Below are 21,581 nucleotides of genomic sequence, written 5' to 3' on the forward strand. Positions count from 1 at the left end.
CCCAAGGAAAGGTATTGGAAACGACGACGGTGACACGCACACACACACCTAGATATGCGCGATGACGACGATTCGGGCAAAGTTTTCCCTCGCCGAAGAGAAGGCGCCAGTGGTGCCAGGTTGGACCAGTTTATGGTATTTAAATTACGTCAAATCATGTAATCATGAAAGTGCTGAACAAGAAACTTTAAAAAGATACTCGATTACAGAAAAGCCAAATGAATAAAACACAACCTTTTATTGAAGACTAGGTACCACAGAGAAGTCATTTAATTGATTTTACAAACAGAAATATTATTGATTGGATAGACGTTCGTAGCAAGACAGTGAGCAAGAGAGCAACTCTCTCGGTTCCGGTGTTTTGCATCCGTTTGCTGAAGTTTACTCTTGCTCCGGAGATTGAGAGTGAGAGTAAAGCAAAGAATGCGGGAAGAATCTGGAAAAAAGAGCACTCTTGCTTACTGTCTTGCCCTGAGGATAGAATTTTACATAATTTAGACTGCGTTTACAAGCAACGGGAACAAGGGTAAATGGCAACATATTTTGAACTTTATCAAAATCTTCATCCATAATTATTTGCAACAGGTGAGCTTTGGTACCCGGTACGGCCGGAATTATTCTAATTCAACTTATTTAGCCTTTTTCAAGCTTCCCTGCACCGTGCGGTACACGCGGTTCACTTGCACCTCGGGTTTGCTTTGCGCCTGCTTTGTTCGGTTTACACCCGTACCCGACTCACACGAACCGAGGGTATTTTGGTTCATTGTACCAGCGCACCACGACACTCTCAGTTCGCCGCGTCGGTTTTGTGTCTGGCACTCACCCATGGCATGAACCCGGTGTATGATCCAAGGTGCTTCACTCGATACGAGCCGAGGTACGTGCCGTGGTACGCGCTGGCGGTACAAAACGGGTTCAATACCACGAAACGTACCACGGCACGCTGGGTTCATGCCATGGGTGAGTGCCAGACACAAAACCGATGGGGCGAGCCGAGAGTGTCGTGGTGCGCTGGTACGATGTACCAAGATACCAATACATAAATGGGTTCAGGCACGTACCGAAGCTAGAAAACCAAACCCGCGGTGTGCGTTGGCACTGGCGCATGGGAAGCTTGGCCTTTTTATTTATCATTTAACAATAATTTATTGGTATTGAAAGCATATCATAAAAGTGGCGTGTTTTTTTCTTTCAGTGTATTTCTTTCGGAAAGCCCGTCAAATTTCCTACAAGTTTGTCTTTGACCACTTTTTGATACGATGCAACGGCTTCGAGATACAGCAATATTTAAATTACGAAATACAAAAATATTTAAAACACTTACGCCCTTCTCAAATGTCATTATCGAGTGTAACTGGCTCCATATACACATGTCTACAAAGTTTCATTGAAATCGGAGAGGGTCGAGAAAAAAGTACCTAAAAAAATCCTGTTTTGGGCTGGAATTGCTCATTTGTTAATTAATATTTCCACAGGTTTTTACATGCTTTAGATAGCCTTTGGATTTTTTTTATTGGAATTTGAAAAGAACAATTATAGGTATAGTCAACTTTGAATAAGGCAAACCCGGAAAACTAAAACTAAAAATGTCCAATTAGCAAAAGCTTTGGGCAAATCAAAAAAAGTAATTCAATTCAAAAAGGTTGTTGTTTGTTTATCCGTCATTTTGTACAAATCTGTATTATACGAAACATTCCATATAAAAATCTGGCCTGTTAGCGAGGGTCGAAAATTCGTACGGTAAGGAAAATTCGTACAGTTGGTAACCTTAGATATGGCCGAATAAGACCGTGCAGAGATCAAATGACCCAATGTGGTCACTTAAAACGGTTCTTGGAGTTCCGATGAGGGACATTACCGGAATATTTTAGGAACCCCATCGTGCGACATATCAAACTTCATACAATTGAAAGTTATGGCCACCTGAAGTTAAAAGAACAACATGAGACCACTCTGGAACCAATTACCGATGGTTTTATCAGGGACACTTCCAGAATATAAATGGAACTCTATCGTGTTGCATATTGAACTTTATGTAATTTTCCTAATTTGTTTTAGAGGATATCGTTTTATCACTAGTTCAGGAAGTCATTTGAGACTCTTGATCTACGATCAAACGTATTGCAATTTTGTTTTGTTTATAATTATTCATTATTTTTATATCGCAGTTTTAAGAGTTTTTTTTATGCTGAACATTAAATAATTGTAATTAGTTTTTTTTTATTTGGCTCAAGTTCAATTCACCAGACCAAATTATTTTAAACTTCCGAAGGTTACCCGTAAACATAAAAATACTGGAATAAACATTCCAGATAGCTCACTATCATTGGCAAGTCATGCAAACAACGCAAGAATAGTCAGCTGTGTGGTATCAGCACCTCTGGCACCGCTGCCGGAATCTCCGTTCAACACGTCAAAATATGAAAACGTAGAATGGCCTTCCTGAGCCCTCGGGGGAAAATTTTTGACACTATCGAGGCCAACTGCAGCTGCCACATCAAATCAGAGCCAGCAAGCATAGATTACTAGGTCAAATCTCTCTCTTGGTGGCGAGGTTTAACGTCCTGAACTCCAAAGTTTTTGTGGAATAACCGAAAGGGGGGTCCGCGGGTGTTATACAAGAAAAATGTCAACACGCTCGGGAGTGTGTACTTGTACTAACCTTACTAACATCTTCATCGCCATCTTGATCAATTTCTTCATTGTCTAATAACGTTGATGCCTTCGGTGACGGCTGCTGCTGCTGCTGATTTTGCTTTTGCTGCTGTTGTTGTTGCTGCTGATGCTGCGAATGTATTGGTGATTGCTGCTGGTGGTTCAACTTTTCCGTGGTCGTCGTCGACGACGAATTTTCCTGGTGCTGGTTGTTGTCCTCATCGCTGCTGCAGCCGCTGGCCAGGGTGCTGAGCCCGGCCCCGGACAGCACCGAGACGCGCTTCTTGTTCACCAAACGGGACGGCTTGCCGGGAAACTTGGACTTTCCCATCGTGGTGGACAACCGGGAACCACGAATTTTTACACATTACTTGCCAGGTTCTGCCCGTGACCGAAAAACTGCACACACATTTACAGCCGGACGGACGGACTCGCACGCACACACCTTCTTTAGCTACAATTTTTGGCCAACCAAAAATTTCTTCACAACATTTTGAAACTTTTTCCTTCTTCTGCAACTCGGCTCTTCCCTGAACCTCACACACTAGCGCGCACCACCTTCTCTCTTAATGTATTGGATTCTTGACTTTTCCTTCGCAAACGATTATGTTGCCTCCCTTTTCGCAGCATAAAAGCAGCTGCATTTATTGCATATCGGGGCTGCAAATTAGCTTTGCATTCTCCAAGTAGTGCGTATACCCTTTTCTTGTTTGCTTGCTCGCTACCATTCAACAAAATACATCACAAACATCTAGGCAAAACTCTACTGCTGCTGCTGCTACTGAATGGCACAAATACCACCAATCCACAAACGCACACAAATACACGGGGCGCGGGTAGAACGCGAACACACTCCTTCTGCAGGGTTTTAAAAACACGTCCGATCCGATTGACAGCACTCTGTACACTGAGTTTTGAATGGAGCGGAGCGCCCAAGGTGAGCAGATGTCAGGCCTTGCTTGGCTGCCGGAGAGAGCGCTGCTGAAGACGTTCTCTCTCTCGCAGTCACGTGGAGCGCACAGCACTGTCGAGCAGGTCGAGTACGCGGAACGTTGATGGAAAGTGCTGGAATGGTTTTTTGAACTGGAAGTTGGGCGTCTACGGTTGGGGACGCTGGCAAAGATCCTTTCAACAGTTCATGCATCTTCACTGTATTCGTTCAAGCGTTTGTACTCCACCGTAGATCTTTCGTAGCACATTCCGTTCGAAAACTCCAAGAGTACTGGTTTTCAGACCAAAGAGTACAATCGTTCTAATCAGTGTTTTGTACATCGTCAGCTTTGTGCGGCGTTGCATTCGATCAGAGGTCAAGTTTTTCCGTAATCCAAAGTGTGCACGAATTCCAGAATTCCTAAATACAAGTCCGGGATTTATTGATGATGTCGTTGATGGCGGGTACCAGTAAATCTCTTACACAAATCATTCGGGTCTTCTAGTACGTCTCCATCCGTAGTTTGTATGAACTACTCGATTATTCAACCTGCAAAAACAAAAAAAGGTGTTAATGATGATCCAAAACTAGATTTGCATTGGCCTGCAGTTATTTTTTTATTCTTGTATTTTGAATTCAAAAGTTGAGTTAAACTTTGTCCATATATTCCTCGTGTCCAAGCAGGCCAAGGATTGATACCTAAGAGCATGCAATGGCACTGACCTTGTTGCGTGCTCTTCGGTTGACGTCTACGTAAGGAACATCCTAGAAGGAGCGTAACTAACTACATCCGTAGTTCTGTTAGATCATCCGAATTATCTTGATCAGAACAGTATAGCTCTGGTTCCTTGCAAGTGTCCTATTTTCTTACCTCCACGTTGGCTTGGTTTTCATGATGACCTAGCTGGTGGCCTGTGGAAACGGATCGTAAACCTTTGACCACCGCGGGTCAGAGTCGAGACGGCTAAAAGAAAGGGGCGCGACAATGTGGGAAAGGGAAGTAATTTGTGATTGTAGACGGTATTGTTTCGATTCGCAGTATGTTGAGTCAACTGCTGTGGATGTACCTGAAACATCGCACAACGGGGTTTCTCTTCTCTTCATTCTCAGCTACCACCTATCTCCTTTTTACTTTGCTCTACTGATTCTCAATTCTTCACTGATTCTTCTATTTAATATCCACCATTTGATTTTGATTTTACTAACTTTTGATTCTCTTATCTCTCAAAACTTTTCCACTCTTTTTTACCAATTGATACTGCTGTAACAAACTTTGTTTTGTTTTTTTTTCCTCAAAAATATACTTTTCCTTAATGTACTAGTAATATCAAGTCTATTTATCATTCGCCTAATCTTTTTTGATTTTATTGTGATTTTTTTTTAATAATTCTTTATCTGTCCTATAAATTATCATTACTATAATCTAAGCTTGTTTTGTATCTCTATTTATTAACTATTGTCTAATTTTACATCTAATACATCTAGCTTCTAATTTTTATTCTTTAAAATACGATCATCATTCTCTTACAATTGATACTTGATTTTTATAAAATAAATTCTCTTTTACTGTCTATTGTTTTCAAACTTCATACTTTATTCAAACAATTGAGGTATGAGCCCTTACTTAATTTATGGAATGGTTAAAGGATTAACACAAATATTACTATTGTATTTTTGGTAAACTTTTATAACATGCTTAGGACCAAAAATTGTAACAAAACACCGCGACAAAAGAAATAGCAACAGAAACACGACTCAACACTAGGAAAGATTTCAGGAGAAAACAATACACAGTAAAATAACAACTAGTTTTTGAATTCAAACTAAAATAAAACAGTTTTTGCTTTAATGAAAGTTGATAGGCACACTATAAATGGTTAGGCGCTTATACTTACATCAAACCCTACGTAATGTACCACCCCCGGCCGAGTTAAAATGCGTAACCGGAAAAGAAGGTGTGCATGCCTGGCACGAACACTCAAAGCGTGTTCTAGCGTGTTGCTCGTACTGACTCAGAGCAAGGGTGAGATGTAGGTGTAAGGGCAGTGCGTGTTCGTCGGGAACCTGGTGCATAAGATCGGTCAAGGCCCGTTCTTACACTGAAAATTGCGAATTGCGAATTGCGAATATTCCTCGTGTCCAAAGAAGTCTACTTGGCGGATTAAAAGAACGTCGGAAACATTGTTTAAACCAATTTCAAGAGTTATTCAGCTTTCATAAAACATGTTCTCCATAAAACACAACAAAAACAAAATTATTGTTGACGAATGTTGATGTTCCTAATGTTGACTCATCAGCACTTACCCCTTCAATTTATACAGCTCCTAAAAAGCGTTATAAACTGAAATCTACTAATGTACAGATCAGTCAGAAGTGTTCACAAGCAAGTATTTGACAATAGTTTTGCAAAATGGTTTGTTTACGTTTACACAACACGATTTTTGTGGCAAATGGGCAGTATTCATGATTGCTGAGAGTCGCAGGACTCTCGCCCTTTGCTATTAGTAAGTATCCAGCAAAGCAAAGGGTATAGCATGCATTTGATACTGTCAACTCCCATTCGGCTGTGTTCTCGTCGCTGTCATGTTGTAAACTGGAGCCGAGGGAGGTCCTGTTGTGAATTCTAGTTGGAGGTGGTCCGAAGATCATTGAAGAAGGTAGAATTCGCCATCACCCAAGACACGAAGGCACGAAGGATAGACCATGTCTTGGGGGGTGAAAGGATGATAGGATTTAGTGATAATACCACAATTTAATATTTGTCTTTCTCTCTTATTTCAGACAAAATGTCTGGTCCGAGTCCAAGGTGTTGCAGAAATCTTCCACTATACAGAATGGGGCTTCCTTCTATCATTTCCTATATTCTGAAAAAGGTGGTGCCCCGAATGTGGACATATAGTTTATCACATTTACTCCATACGGTGTGAACGTGACATGCTGTATGTTTGCTCTTGGTGCATTGGCTATTTTCAAAAACAAGCTAGATTTTTCCTATTCTTTTAAGACAAAATTTAGTAAAATCTATCCATCTATTTATTTTTTATTGCTATAACTTGTCTCTAACCCCATAAACTTTAACTACTCAATTATTCTAACTTGGAATCGCAATACATTATTGTAGAAATGTAACTGCTGAAAATAATTTGGTAAGAAATTTGGGCATAACTGTTAATATGATTAAAGGTACGTTCAAACTGTTTTATTATATATGTTAGCTATTCAAGTTTGTTTGTCTTGTCCCATATTTCACAACTTCAGTTGTTTTCTAGTAAGCTTCTCGTTACAAGTTGGTAGTTCTGAATGTTTCTTTATTCTTTCTTTCTGTGTTAGTCTGTTATTCAATGTTTGATTTTATTTTACATTGTACTAATCCCATTTTTTCTCTTTCTCTTTGTCTTTTTCATGTACCTTGCGAGCATACGATGACCGAAAAAGTCATTGTATCAGCCAACGGTGTGTATTTCACAGTGAAAAGATAATCATGTCCAAAATTAAAGTAGACAAAGCCGCGAAACAGAACAAGTATTTTTATAAGTGCGTGAATAACAATCGGTCGTTGAAGCTCAAAAAAATGTGAGAACAATATCGCGTCGTGGTTAAGTGATAATAAGGCGAAGAAAGTAGACGACGATTCCGCATGAAGAATATAGCGGAAATTATGTGTTAATTGCACAATGGATGAAGGTTTGAAGTTGACACTATCAAAAGGGAATGGTAAGATGCAATAGTAATATTGCTAGGTTTAATAGTGTCAAAAGGTAAGATCAAGGAATAAGGATTATATGAAACTATATTGTCATAATTATTGTATTCACTGAAAATTCTATCCACTTTCTACCCCCAATGTGTCCTGCACTGGGGGTGCCTGGGGTAACTTCGAGTTGACCTGGGCCGCCCGAGGAATTATGTCGTAGGTGGTTCGTGTACTTCTCACTCACCTCTCCTCGCGGCAAGGTTTTCCGTAGGTCTACACTCGAACATGCAACATGGGACAGCATGAATCTTCAGCTGAAGCCGGACGAATGTATTCCGAAATTACAGAATTTACACAACACGATTTTTCAGTGGTACAGTGACAAGTTTTTATGGCACCGTCCAGATGAGTTATGAAAGTTAAACTTTTCGAAACTGTCTTAAGTAAATACTAAAAAGTAAAAAGAGTGCTATGATCAACTTTTCAGAAATTTTATTTCGTCATTCTTTTTGCAAATTGACAAGTAAATTTTTTCACGATCTTTTCTCAAAGATTCATTTCAATTTAGATTTTTTAATTAATAGAATTTTCATAGCAGAAATTGCAGTTTAGGCAATAATATGCAAAACGATGATTTTTCAGCTCAAGTCGTCGTTTTTGTTATGTGCTTTTGAGTTTTGCAACGTTTTGATTCCACCAACATAACTCTTTTCGGAACTGTTTTGAACTTTGACATAAATCTTGAAAAATCTTGCAAATCCTTGCTTTTAATTTCGTCAATTTCTCTAAAACCATACAATATTTTTGCAAGCTTCAAAATGCGTTTTGTAGATCTGAACAAAACCTACGAATTGCTTTTTAAAAGATTGCAAAATAATTGCGTCGTTCCAGAGAAATCGACAAATTAGAAAAACGTAACACACCGCGTAAAAAGAGGTTTCTCTGTAACATTCAAGCGGATAAAAATCCAACTCAAGGATTTTTTTTTTCCGGAATAGGGTCTTAAAGCCCTATGTAAATTTTTATGTAAAGCGGTAAAAAACACGAATAAAAACCATTTCTGATCACCTTTTTTTTTAAATTTTAATGCAAAAAATTAATTTACAAGACAACATTTTTTCCGATGGATCAACTATGGTCCCCTTGGAACGAGCTGTCAAGTAGGACCTTTTCTGTCTAGAAGGGCTGCAAAGTTAATTTTTAAAAATTGATTTGGCGAGATGGACCAACCGCGGTCTTAGCCTGTCAGCCCAAAGGAAAAAAAAATGATTTAAAAATCCATTTTAAATCCTTTGCGGTCGCTCAAAGCGTCATTGTACTCAGAAAAATAAGCTTTATCGTTGTGAACAATAATATCACAAATTTAAGCTTCATTTTAGGACCCAGTTGCAAAAAAAATTCAACATCCTTGAATGGTGCGCAATTTAAGTTGAATGTTTCGTTTAAAGTTCTATAAATGAAAACGATTTTTAAATGCAGAACGGGACGGATGCTAGTGATTTGAACGCATTTGAATTGAAAAGCACTCAAACGTCAAAACTGAGTTGTCAAACTAATGTTTACATTTTGATTCCTTTGTTCGTCGTTTTTTTGAGCACGTGGTTTCGGGCTCTGGAGTTTTTTTTTATGAAAAGGTCCAATAAACAAAATTTCCAGTTTTTGGTTTTTGGATGTTTTTGAAACCGCCTTGAGTCAGGGGTATTCAGAAACACCTAAAAGGCAAAAACTGAAAATTTGGTTTATTGAACCTTAAAAAAAAAACTCCAGACTTGGGATTTTTTTTAAATTAAAAGGAGTAGAATAACTTTTAGTAAAAGTCACATTAAACAGCAATGATCACAAAAAGTTGCTCTACTGGTTGGTGTACTTGGTTTTAGTAAATTTTTCAAGAAACACTCCAGAGTATCCTAGCATCATTCAGACACGACCGCTTATAAGGCTGAGAATGGGTATATTTCCCCTAGCTCACAAACAAAATATTTTTTTGATTTTAAAAATCGTCTTACTTTTCTTCACACTGAATGGAACCCCCCGGTTTTGATTCTCAGTGCCGCTGACACCTCAACCATCAAACCGGTCATCGCTTTTGCCGAAAGAAGCTGGAAGGGATCTTGAAGCCACAATCCGGAACACAAAACCGAAAACGAACCGCACTCGAAACGAAACCACGAGACACAACCAACCGTCGCGACAAATTTTTGTTTGTTTTCTTTTTTTAGTAACAGTTGTCTGTCAGATTCGGGATTCGAGCCTCTACTGTACAGAAGCTTAATGGAGCACCCGATTCGAGTGGTAGAAATGACATGACTGCAGTTCTCCCATAAGGAATACATTGTAGAAAAAAGCAAAAACTGCTCGAATGGAAATGCTCCATTGCCGCAGCAGACACAAAAGATCAACTGTGATGTTCGAGTCTGTACTAGAAGCTTTCAAATTTAGTTGCCTACGCACAGGCGCTTATTAGATATTGTTGCCACTGGCAAAAATGCAGTCTACTCGTGCTCGACTAAGAATCACTTTAAATATTATTTTTTAATTTGAAACAAATTGGCATCCTTATTTAAAAATTGTATGCAGCAACATTATTGCTCATTTCATTAACAAAAACAAGATTCAAAGCGAGTAATTTGTTTATTAAACATTTTGTTACATACAATAAATGAAATTATTCTTCAGTTTTTATATGAGTAACCAAATAGTAAACTTAATCTAGTATAAAGCATAAGTATATTCTCATCATGAACTCATATCAAATAAATAAGGAATTCTCATCCATTTCCCCCGTCTCAACCCCAGCTCAAACATCCTTATCTTCTCGTTTCTTATCGACCAACCGCTGCTCCAACTGGTCCAGCCGATCGTTCATCCCCTTGAGCGAATCCTTCAGCCCGGTTTGGATCTCGTTGTAGCGCTGCATCAACGCGACCATACTTTTCTCCAGCTCCTCGTTGGCCCGCGTCTGCTCGGCCGTTGCCGTGGTCATCGTGCTCAGCTGGCCGCTAACGTCCGGCAGATTGCGAAAGTATTCCGCGCCCAGCGTCGGCTCGAGCGTTTTAATCTTCTGCAGCGTTTCGAACGTTCCGGCCAAATCGTTCGCGATGGTGTTGATGTAGATCTCCTTCGCCTTGATGTCCTGCTTCTCGTCCAGGTACGACGGATCCAGATACGTTTCCAGTTCGTCCTTTCGCTTGAACACCTCCAGGATGCTGTCCCGGGCGCTTCCGTCGGCAAGGTGGCCCGTGCTGGCGGATGGCAAGAAGGACGCAGCCGACAGAACCGAGTCGGTAAGGTTCTCGGCCTGGCCGCTGGCATCGCCGACCGGGGCAGAACCGACCAGTTGGTACAGGTTGTCGATGCGCTTGGAAATCACGTCCAACGATTCCATACTGAGGCTGAAATTTTAAGATAGCCCCGTTAATTGAAAATCGTGACATCATTGCTCTATGTTTAAAACTGCTTATGTTACCTTTTATTCAGATTTCAGCAAACGGATATCAATCGATCACAATAGCAGCGAGTGTTGCACACAGAAACCACGGGATAAAACACCTTTAAAATTTTAATTTAGTTTTATTTGCAATTTCATTTATTAACATGCAAGATTTGATTGCGAATCCCAAAAGATGACAACAACAAGAACAACAAAAAATTAAAGTCAAAATCAAAACGTCAAAATATTCCTGCAGCTGCAGCTGAATCTACTCGAATGCGATAGTGTGAACAGAGCTTAAACTGCTCGAAAACAGCTCGAATGTTGATGGCACAGATAAAGAGACCGTTGAACACGCATTCGTTAAAATCTGTTGAAATAAGCCTTAATAAATTATACATTGCAAAGTTTTTGCTTTAAGTGGTATACGCACTTCGGATGGAACCGGTCAAGAAAAAAATCAAATGGGCGGCAGCGGCAGCGCAAGCAAGTCAGAGAGGGTGAAGAAAAGCCCCAAAAAATCGTTCCCTCTCCTTTGTTCTGCTGTTCGTAAAGCTGTTTCTTGACCCCTTTCCTTCCGATCTGCATATTAGCCTTTATGTCAGGGTTGACCAAAGTATGGCCCGCGAGGTTGTTTTTTGTGGCCCACGGACCCATCTTGAACGATCATGTAAAATGGCCCTTTGACACATATGTAAGTAATTTTATAATTCGTAAAAATAAAGATAATTTTTGCTTAATATAGAACAAATGATTTTTCAATACTTTGATCCCGATTATATGAAACATATAATGTGTCGAACAATATATCTTATTGAAACAATGTAAGTAACACGTTTAAATGTGATTGAAAAAAAAATAATTTTGCAGAATTTTCATCAACCATTTTTCGGAAACGAGTTGTAGGACGTTCGAATTTGATTAAAACAGGAAACTGTAAATAGCTAAAATATAGGTATATAATTATTCAAAAATCATTACGGACGTTTCTTTTAATTATCGTGGCCTCAAACTTATTTCGCACATAGAATATTCCACCACGTGATTTAAACTCATAACGTGTGGGTTACGGATCTGAGTACCTAACATCTGATTAAGGCAAAATTAAATTTATTGAAAAATCATTGAGCCGCGATTTATAATCGAAGTTGCACATTGTGTCTTTCCTTCTAAAATATATTTTTAATTAATGGGTAATTCTCCGCCAACTCACACAGCAGTTGCCCCGACCCCTCTTCAATTTGTGTGAAACTTTGTCCTAAGGGGTAACTTTTGTCCCTGATCACGAATCCGAGGTCCGTTTTTTGATATCTCGTGACGGAGGGGCGGTACGACCCCTTCCATTTTTGAACATGCGAAAAAAGAGGTGTTTTTCAATAATTTGCTGCCTGAAACGGTGATGAGATAGAAATTTGGTGTCAAAGGGACTTTTATGTAAAATTAGACGCCCGATTTGATGGCGTACTCAGAATTCTGAAAAAACGTATTTTTCATCGAAAAAAACACTAATAAAGTTTTAAAAATTCTCCCATTTTCCGTTACTCGACTGTAAAAAATTTTGGAACATGTCATTTTATGGGAAATTTAATGTACTTTTCGAATCTACATTGACCCAGAAGGGTCATTTTTTCATTTAGAACAAAAATTTTCAATTTAAAATTTCGTGTTTTTTCTAACTTTGCAGGGTTATTTTTTAGAGTGTAACAATGTTCTACAAAGTTGTAGAGCAGACAATTACAAAAATTTTGATATATAAACATCAGGGGTTTGCTTATAAACATCACGAGTTATCGCGATTTTACGAAAAAAAGTTTTGAAAAAGTTGGTCGTCATCGATCATGGCCGTTCATCGTCACCCGCGACAGACACGGACGACGAAACAAAGAGAAACGCAAAAAGTAACTTTTTCAAAACTTTTTTTCGTAAAATCGCGATAACTCGTGATGTTTACAAGCAAACCCCTTATGTCTATATATCAAATTTTTTGTAATTATCTGCTCTACAACTTTGTAGAACATTGTTACACTCTAAAAAATAACCCTGCAAAGTTAGAAAAAACACGAAATTTTAAATTGAAAATTTTTGTTCTAAATGAAAAAATGACCCTTCTGGGTCAATGTAGATTCGAAAAGTACATTAAATTTCCCATAAAATGACATGTTCCAAAATTTTTACAGTCAAGTAACGGAAAATGGGAGAATTTTTAAAACTTTTTTAGTGTTTTTTTCGATGAAAAATACGTTTTTTCGGAATTCTGAGTACGCCATCAAATCGGGCGTCTAATTTTACATAAAAGTCCCTTTGACACAAAATTTCTATCTCATCACCGTATCAGGCTACAAATTATTGAAAAACACCTCTTTTTTCGCATGTTCAAAAATGGTAGGGGTCGTACCGCCCCTCCGTCACGAGATATCAAAAAATGGACCTCGGATTCGTGATCAGGGACAAAAGTTACCCCTTAGGACAAAGTTTCACGCAAATCGAAGAGGGGTCGAGGCAACTTTTCCCGATTTCGTGTGAGTTGGTAGAGAATTACCCTAATAATAAAATAAAGTCAGTTGAATAAGAAATGCACTCAACTAAATACCTTTTAATTTTCATTATATTTGTGAAATCACGATTTTATTTAGTCAAAAATATTGTATTGAATTCATTGATTGTTGAGGCACGAAAGTTGCAATGAAGATCAGATGAATAATATTTGACTTAAATTTTTTTTTTGATTATCTTATTAATCCAACTTAATAACAAAAATATAAATGACGAATATGTTCTAAAATTACCTGAAATTTCAAAAAACTTCAACCGATAGATGATTTTTTTTTCAATTTTATGGATTGATTTTTTTTTTCATTTAGCCCGCAAGCTCATGTGAGCTTCAAATTTGGCCCGCCATTCAAAAACTTTGAGCACCCCTGCTTTATGTAGGTACCTTAAAGTTTTTTGCTATTTCAAAATAAATTTGAAAATAATACTAAACACTAAATTTTCATTCGAGCAGTCATTTGTACGACTCGATTCCGGAATTATTAGTCAAGACTCGATTATCCAAAAATTGATTAACCGAAGGTTTCTTCACAGAGTAAGTAAGTAGGGGAACTATACCCTTTTTCAGCCTATTTCTATTATCGGCCTATCAGCACTTTGATCATGAATTACAGCTTTCATAAAGTGTTTTTGACTGTTCCAAAGTAATAAATAGCTAAAGAAAAAAGTGAGCAAACAACTCTCCATTGTTGATACAACTGAAAATGTTGATTTAATAGCAGAAAACGGCAAAAGTGATGAGAATTGGTCGAACGGCTTAGAGTGATTAAAATGGGTATATTTCCCCTAGTAGTCTCGAAAGTAATATTTTAAGTGATAGTTAAAAGACCAGTTTTTTATTTATGTCTTTTATTTATTTTTTATACTCTTTCATTTGTAACAAAATTAATTGACAAAAACAAAATGTAACAACGGATGATTCAACTACACGTGTTTCATCTAATCAAAATGGAATTATCCATCAGTCGAATAATGTATAATAATAATACAACAGAGCAATACTTATCGAATAACTGACTATATCACATGTATACATTTACTATTCCTTTCACGAAATCACCGAAACGATGACAACGATCTGGAACTTGGAGGGGCACCACCATGCTGGCACCTTAATCTTCGCGTAGGAATATGCCAAACGCCGACAAGCTTTTGGCAGAACTTTGTAAATCCAAGCCAGTGGTTCCAGTTTAACTGTCGTCCTGTTCCTCCAGCTGGTGACCTCCGTAGTGGTGCTCGTACTCTTGGCTGTAGTCCTGGGCGATATGTTCCGATCCGGCATGTCCCAGATCGTATCCGTGACCTCCGTGCAGCTTGCTGTCAAACTCGCTGTGGTTCTCCAGCGTCAGTCCGTGACCGTGGTGGTGCTCGGTTTCTGGGTGGACAATCTGAAACAGTAAGATTGTTTTTTTATTGGTACTTAAAAAAAAACCTGTTGAAAAACGTGTAAGAGAAAAATGACAAATTACAAAATTCATTGAAACAGTTTTGAGCTTTTTTTATTGTGAAAGCAGAAATTGAAAATTTATAAAAAAAGTAAAATAACAAATAATTATTTTTTTATAAAATAAATAAATTTATTTAATTTTTCTCACTTTTAATACTACGCCAAACCGTGGCCAAACCTCACATAAATTATCCTCATAAATCTTGTTATATTTCAAAAGAATTGAAATAAAAAAAAAACTGAAAAAATGCATAAAGTGAACCAAAGGTTTCATAAAAAACTACTCTTGGAAAACCGCAGAGATACAGAACAATTTTTAAAGCAACTGGTTATGTTTAAAAGAATGCAAAAATTCATAAAATAATTATAATATTGTAATTTGAAAAATAAAGAACAGCTCATGTTTGAAAAAATGCAAAAACTCACAAAAATATCATTTAGAAAATTTTATTGTTTTTAAAAAAACTGTAAGGTTTAAAGAACACAAATACTCTGAGAAACTATTTTGTTAAATTTGTACCAATTTATTCAAAGAACTGCTCATTATCAAAAAATGCTAAAATCACAAAAATAATAAAAGTTTGTTTTTTTTTAAAGAAATGTAAAAAAATTCAAAAAGAAATCAATTATTTTTCAAGGAACTGCAAATGTTCTTAAAAATGTCAAAAAGAAATGAAAAACTTTTTTTTAAACTCATTATTTCATAGATACCGTCAGTGGGGGTGACTATGGGTCAAAAAACGATACACCTCTCGTTATTTCTTAATAATAAAAACAATTTAAATAACATCGAAAATCTTTCAACGTAGATTTGTTCTTAGATAGTTTACTAACATTTTCCCAAAATATGATGGATTTTGATGAACGCTACCTTAAATGCCAATAGTTTGAAAATTAACTCAATCTCACCCCTTAGAGGGGGTGACATTGGGCCAAATGAAACTAAAATGATGCTCAAATAAAACAATATGGTAAAAACAAGTCATCCAACAATTTTTCTTGTTCGATGGAATCGTATTGACACGCTACAATGTTTGAAGTGGAGATTTTCAAACATTTGAGTAGTTTTCGAGCAATTCTAACAAAAATATTAGAAAAAATGATTTTTCGATAGGTCATTTTTGGCCAAAAACGTACCTCAACTATAGACAGCTGCCAAAATAACAGGATTTGTTCTAGGAACGAGATTTTTTCAGCGAAGTCATCTTAAGATGTCCCCTACACAACCCATTTAACAGAATTCAGTTTCATTGAGAAGAACCTGAGAAATGCTAAAATCAGTAAAAAATCACATTGACCCAATCACACCCCCCAGACCCAATGTCACCCCCACTATTCTGATAATGCAAAAGCTTATAAAAAATAACTTTCCTGAAAAAAAAATGAGTTAAGTTTAAAACAAAAAATCTTCAAACTTGGATACAGTTCTTCTGGTTTGTAACTATTTGGTTTAATTCCAAAAAGTGTTCAAATTTGATTAAAACTGAGAAAGTAATAATTGAAAGATATATTTGAATTAGTTACAATATCATACGCATTTTTTTCAATAATTTAATCTTTTGTTGTTTCTCTGTTTTTTTCAAAAATTAAAATGGAAAATTTGATAAAAAAGCGTTGAGTTTGGTTCAGTTTATACAAAAATCATAAAATTTCACCAAATTTAGTAAATTTTCATACATAGATTTTTTAACCAGATTCGCTAGATAAAAACATCCGTAAAATAATAATCAATAAACACCCTGCAAAATAAAAATAAACAAAATCCGGTTACGATAATGAATTTAAATAGCACATCTCATTTAAATTTTACATTAATCGCTAGTTTTAAATTTAGCAGTTGAAATTTGATTTTTACATAATTCTTAGAAAAAAATCAAAGTGTGGAGTTATAAATTTGAAATTTAATCATGAACTACTTGACATAAAAAAAAAACTAACATTTATAAAGTTGTTATTAAAATTTTGACGCCAATAGTATTTGCGGCATTATTACTTTTATGGTACAGCAAACAAATCAAATAGAATTGACAACAACAAACAAATCAAATAGAAATGTGAATTGATGTAAATATTTATTTCCTTAAGCTATTGAAATGTATAGAAAGGTAATCTAAATGCTTAACAATCGATTGTACAAGTTTTTTCGAAAAAAAAAAATTAATTTGAAAAACTCAAATATGATTTCTTCAATACATACAAAAACCACTTAATAAGAATTGATTCCTATTAACCCTCTACTCTTTGTTCAACGAAAAACTTTACTTATCTTGTTTTATATTTTTCTTGTTATTTGTAATATGTAAGTATTTCAACTTGCATTTATCTCGTTTAGTTTATTTCAAACTTTTTTATTTCAAACTTCATCATCCCGGTACGAGAATCGAAGTGACGACCTCTGGATTGGAATTCCAGCACGCCGCTAGTCAAAATACATCTTCTACTGGTCAGTATTCCCAGTGAGTAGAGTTACTCTTTTAAGGGATCTGACTTTATGTTTATGTTCATTTCTGATAATATCTTGCTTACTCTACCACCTCCTATCATTATCTTTTGCCATCTAGATTTTTCATGTTTTTACAGTCATCTTTTTCAATTTTTTGCTTGTTTTTCACATTTACTACTATAGAACGATACCATTATCATTTAATTTGTAAAAAATGCTTTCAGGCATAGTCTGGTACACACAAAAAATACTGCATACTTATTTTCACATAATATAGATGAAATATAAGTAAGAAACACAGCCAAAGTTGATCACAGAAAAAATACATTTTAAAAACATTGGCAAAGTCACAAAAACAAGTCAAACATCCAACCATAAAATTTTCAAAAAATTTAAGGGTTCTTTTTTCCAATGCTTTTTAAACATCAAAAAATGGGTTGAAAAATTGATTTTTGGCGAACATTAAGAAGCCCGCCTAGAGACAGATTTGGGTTGTAGAGGGTTAATTTGAGTTATTCTAATTTTTTTAACTCTTCCACAAAACTTTGCAAACACATAATTGAATTATGACTGTACTTCTTTTCTTCGTCCCACTATCATCACTCACCTTCAAATTATGCTTGATACCGGACACCTCGACCGGGTGCTTCAGGAACTGCTGGTCCTCCTTTTTCACGTAAACCGGCACGGCATGGAAGTGGTGGAACTTAAAGCTCTGGTGGGAGGTCGCATGTTTGTGCTCGATATTGTGATGATGCTCCGTTTCGGCAACCTCTTCATCGTCCTGCCGGTGGTGGATGACTCCGGCGAAACAAACCGCAAACAATGTCACAAAAATCTGTACCAATGGAGAGCAAACAAACCACGTGTGCGTTAGTTCAGCCTTAATTTCACCATCTCACTTAAATAGTAACTTTCAGCTGCTAAATCTTTTATAAGAGTCCATTTGAGTAAAACACTAAAGTCCGCAATAATTCTTCTGAAAATCACTAAAAATCACTAGAACAACCACACTCACAATCGATCGGAACATGTCGGCACGTGGAAAAGCTGGGCAACGACGAAAGGGGTCACACACGTGAAGTAAGGCACTGAGAGTTCGAATGACGATTCAGGTATGATAGAAAAGTTGCCACTGTTTAGTGCTTTATACTGGTGGTCCCCTCTCCCCGTGGAGCTTTGTGCTGGAGCAGAAAGCTTTTTCCGATTTTGAGTCGAGGGCTCTCGGGGTTCGTACAAACAGCTACCAATACAGCTACCAATGAGGCACCAACACAGTTCCAGTTGGCACTACAGACTGTCTAGGGAAACAGACTGGCCAATGCAAAATAAACAGGCACTGGCAACGTATGTTTTGCGCTTGCAACACTGCCAGTTTTGCTGGGCGTAAAGGGCGGTTGGTGTCCAGCGCGTTTGGTGTCCAGAAACATTGGCCAATCTGTTCCCTAGACAATCTGTAGTTGGCACGTGGTGGCGCGGTCTGCAAGGGAAACCAGAAGAAAAGTGCACTTTTTCCACCTCTGAGGGTGAGGGAGTGCGAATCAAGTCCCCTTTTTTTTTGTTTGTGCGATTTTTAGGGGGTGGCACACGCATGGCGTGAGAAATTGCATACCCGAGTGTGCACCAACCAGGTGCGTTGTGGCCAGGTTTTGGTGTTGGGTTGTGTATGATGTGGTAGCACTTCCTATTTAGATTTAGTGGTTAATTAGGTATGAAATGAGTAGGCTTGAATCGTTGGTGGTCACGAAGAAAGTAAATTGTGATGCATTTTGAATTGGTTTGGTTTAGGAATATATCTGGCTTTTTTATTTCAGTATAAACGTACTAATGAATCAATCTTGAGTTATATTAACCTTTCGGCAGTCGCGCTAGTGTACTTTGTGCACCGTTTGTAATGACGTTTGTAAGAGAGGTTGAAAAACGCCACTTCCGAAAGGTTAATTTCGATTTCTTTTATTTACAATTTTGAAACGGTTTACTTGATCACAGGATTTGCAAAATGACATCACATAGGTTTACCAAATAAATAGGGGAGAGTGGGGGGATTTGATCCCCGGGGACACTTGATCCCTAGTCTGTATCTCGTCAGCATGTGGGTAAAAATAGCTTTGTTCTAGAAATTGACGTACACTCATTGTGGAAAACAAAGAAAAAATAAAAAAAAGTTCGGATTGAGTTACACAAATTTTTCTAAAAAGTGCTGCAAAAAACCTCAAAGTGATCTTTTTACTTTGTTTTGATATGTATAGAAAACACATAAAATAAATTCAAAAAAATATTTTTTTACATGAATGATAAACTACAAAACCCTCTCGCATTTGACGTTAAATGTATTATCATACTATTTTTACAACTAATTGTTAAAAAGTGCAATTAGGGAGACTTGATCCCTGCATTTTTAATATTTTGTAAACACAAATTACCAGCTTTTGTAAACGTGCTCAATTTTGGGCTAAAAAATAATAATTTAAATAAAAAAAAAAAAAACATACTCAACTTGTTATATTTTGAACAAAAATGTTCAGGCTTTATGTGAAATTGCTGTAACTTATAGAAAATCAAAAGTTTGGATGAATAAGAAACATTTTGCATAAGATTTCTTCAAAATGTTGAAAGAGGGATCAAGTTACCCCTAACATTTTGAAAATGCTGGTTTAAATATTTTTTAAAACGCTTGGCATGACTCGAAGAGTTAATCTGATTAAATACCCTTATCAGCCGCACATATTTGAATGTTTAAGCTTTCAATTCATGCAAAATGTTCATAGTTTTGTGAAAAATTGAGCGATACAAAAAAAGGGGATCGAGTCTCTCCACTCTCCCCTATAAAAAGTTCACTGCCCATTAAGGGGTTACATACATGTAGAAAATCCCAAAATTTCATATTACAGCAAATTTGTTAATTCCTCTAAAAATTGTTTTCTAATCTCTTCTTAAAGTTTCACTTTTGAAATTTGATTTTGAAAAAAAAAAAAAAAAAACGTAAGCTTTCGATTTTTATTATGAAAAACAGAAAAATATTTATATCATTTTTGAAATAAAATTATTGAAAATAGGGCTTCGTCATGCACACGGGACCGGTTTAGTGAGCTTTCACCAAAATTTTGAGCCGATTTGGTCAAACAAGCAGAAAAATATTTTGTACGATCAGCCTGTACGAGGTTTGATTCAACAAATTTTTTGTTGAATATAATCAACGCCGATTTTGCGTTGAAACAAACCTTGATTTTTACAATTCCACAAAAATCTTTTGTTGTTTTGAAAAAGTTGCTTTGACGTTTAGCGTTGATTCAACAAAAATCTTGATTTTCAAATCAACAAAATGTTTTGTTGATTCAAATATGCCTTAATTTTCTGCGTGAAGCAGTGTTGATAGCTATATCTCGGAAATGATGCAACCAAATGTCTTCAAATTTATTTTGATAATAGTTGGAAATGTATATTTTAATGCAATATTGTTTTGCCCCCTGATTTTTTGGGGAAATTTTGAAAAAAATAAATAAACAAAATTTGCACTGGCCCAACTGAGTCCTAAGCATTTTATGATTTATCTTGTAAAATCCAACGTGAAATTTAGTTATTTTTTGCATGAAAATAAAATGTTAAGGGACCTTTGATTTCCCGTTTCCAAGTTCAACTTACTTTTAAAATTTTCAAATTTAATTAAAAGTTGTTTTCAATTCATTTGCGAATGTTTCATTACGTTTGGATATTATTGAAATCATGGTTTTTCAACATTGTTCAACAATACTAGAGATATATTTACAAGAAAATTGCAAGTGAACAACAAACGGGATGCGCAAAGATCACCATCGACTAACTAAATGAATCAATGAATAGGAAGTAGGGTAAGTGAACCAGCCCCAGAAACAAGTTTTATCAACCACTAGTTAAACAAAATAGGAACAGTTTTAGCGGATGAGCAGCGAGCAAGGCACTGCAACGCTTATTTGCATAGCTCCATGAACACCGACCGAGCCGAACAGGATCACGGTGGCAGTAAATTGCAGGGAAATCGTCTATGGCGACAAAACTTGATTTGTTTTACGGTTACGGACTCCAAACTATATTACGCAACTGTTGCACAGGGTGCTGTGTACGTTGAACCTTGTGAAGACCTCTGCCGTAAATGGGGCAAAACGCTACAGGGGCGTTGGGAAATGCTGGGAATTTGGTGAGCTTTTGGCGGTAAGGAATTAGTGTATTTTGCACTGTGTTGGTTGTGTGGCATTTGGTAACTAGACTTATTGTTATGGTTTGGTTTAGGGTGCGGCTAATTTTTCAAATCAACTTTAAATTTGTAATGGTAGTTCTTAGCTGGGCTTATTTCCAAAGTTATCAGCCCAATTAAATTCGCGTTTTTAGTTCAGAATTAATCTTCAAAATCCTTCAATCTGTACCACTCACACCGAGTTGAGATAATTCAGCCCA

At 36.7% G+C, this 21,581-nt stretch overlaps 3 protein-coding genes across 3 annotated transcripts in view; all 3 read right to left on the reverse strand.

The window, feature by feature from the left end:
* Nucleotides 1-3,857, reverse strand: part of LOC120415953 (histone-lysine N-methyltransferase trithorax) — a 107,094-nt gene extending 103,237 nt beyond the window's left edge. The window contains exon 1 of the mRNA XM_039577595.2: nucleotides 2,663-3,857. Within this exon, the coding sequence (XP_039433529.1) occupies nucleotides 2,663-2,986 (324 nt within the window). The 5' untranslated portion in view covers nucleotides 2,987-3,857. The remainder of the gene's footprint in view (nucleotides 1-2,662) is intronic.
* A 6,035-nt stretch (nucleotides 3,858-9,892) lies between these two features.
* Nucleotides 9,893-10,921, reverse strand: LOC120415951 (uncharacterized). Its single transcript, XM_039577594.2, has 2 exons — nucleotides 10,747-10,921; nucleotides 9,893-10,672 (listed from the first exon to the last, which is right to left on the reverse strand). The coding sequence occupies exon 2, from the start codon at nucleotides 10,663-10,665 to the stop codon at nucleotides 10,078-10,080; it is 588 nt and encodes a 195-aa protein (XP_039433528.1). The 5' UTR covers nucleotides 10,666-10,672; nucleotides 10,747-10,921; the 3' UTR covers nucleotides 9,893-10,077.
* A 3,177-nt stretch (nucleotides 10,922-14,098) lies between these two features.
* LOC120415959 (histidine-rich glycoprotein-like) lies at nucleotides 14,099-18,310 on the reverse strand. The gene is made up of 3 exons (XM_039577601.2): nucleotides 18,169-18,310; nucleotides 17,758-17,988; nucleotides 14,099-14,648 (listed from the first exon to the last, which is right to left on the reverse strand). Exons 1-3 carry the CDS (start codon nucleotides 18,181-18,183, stop codon nucleotides 14,451-14,453), a joined length of 444 nt encoding a protein of 147 aa, XP_039433535.1. The 5' UTR covers nucleotides 18,184-18,310; the 3' UTR covers nucleotides 14,099-14,450.
* Nucleotides 18,311-21,581: the final 3,271 nt, after the last annotated feature.

The sequence above is a fragment of the Culex pipiens genome, chromosome 3 (assembly GCF_016801865.2).
Source record: "Culex pipiens pallens isolate TS chromosome 3, TS_CPP_V2, whole genome shotgun sequence".
Taxonomy (NCBI): Eukaryota; Metazoa; Arthropoda; class Insecta; order Diptera; family Culicidae; genus Culex; species Culex pipiens.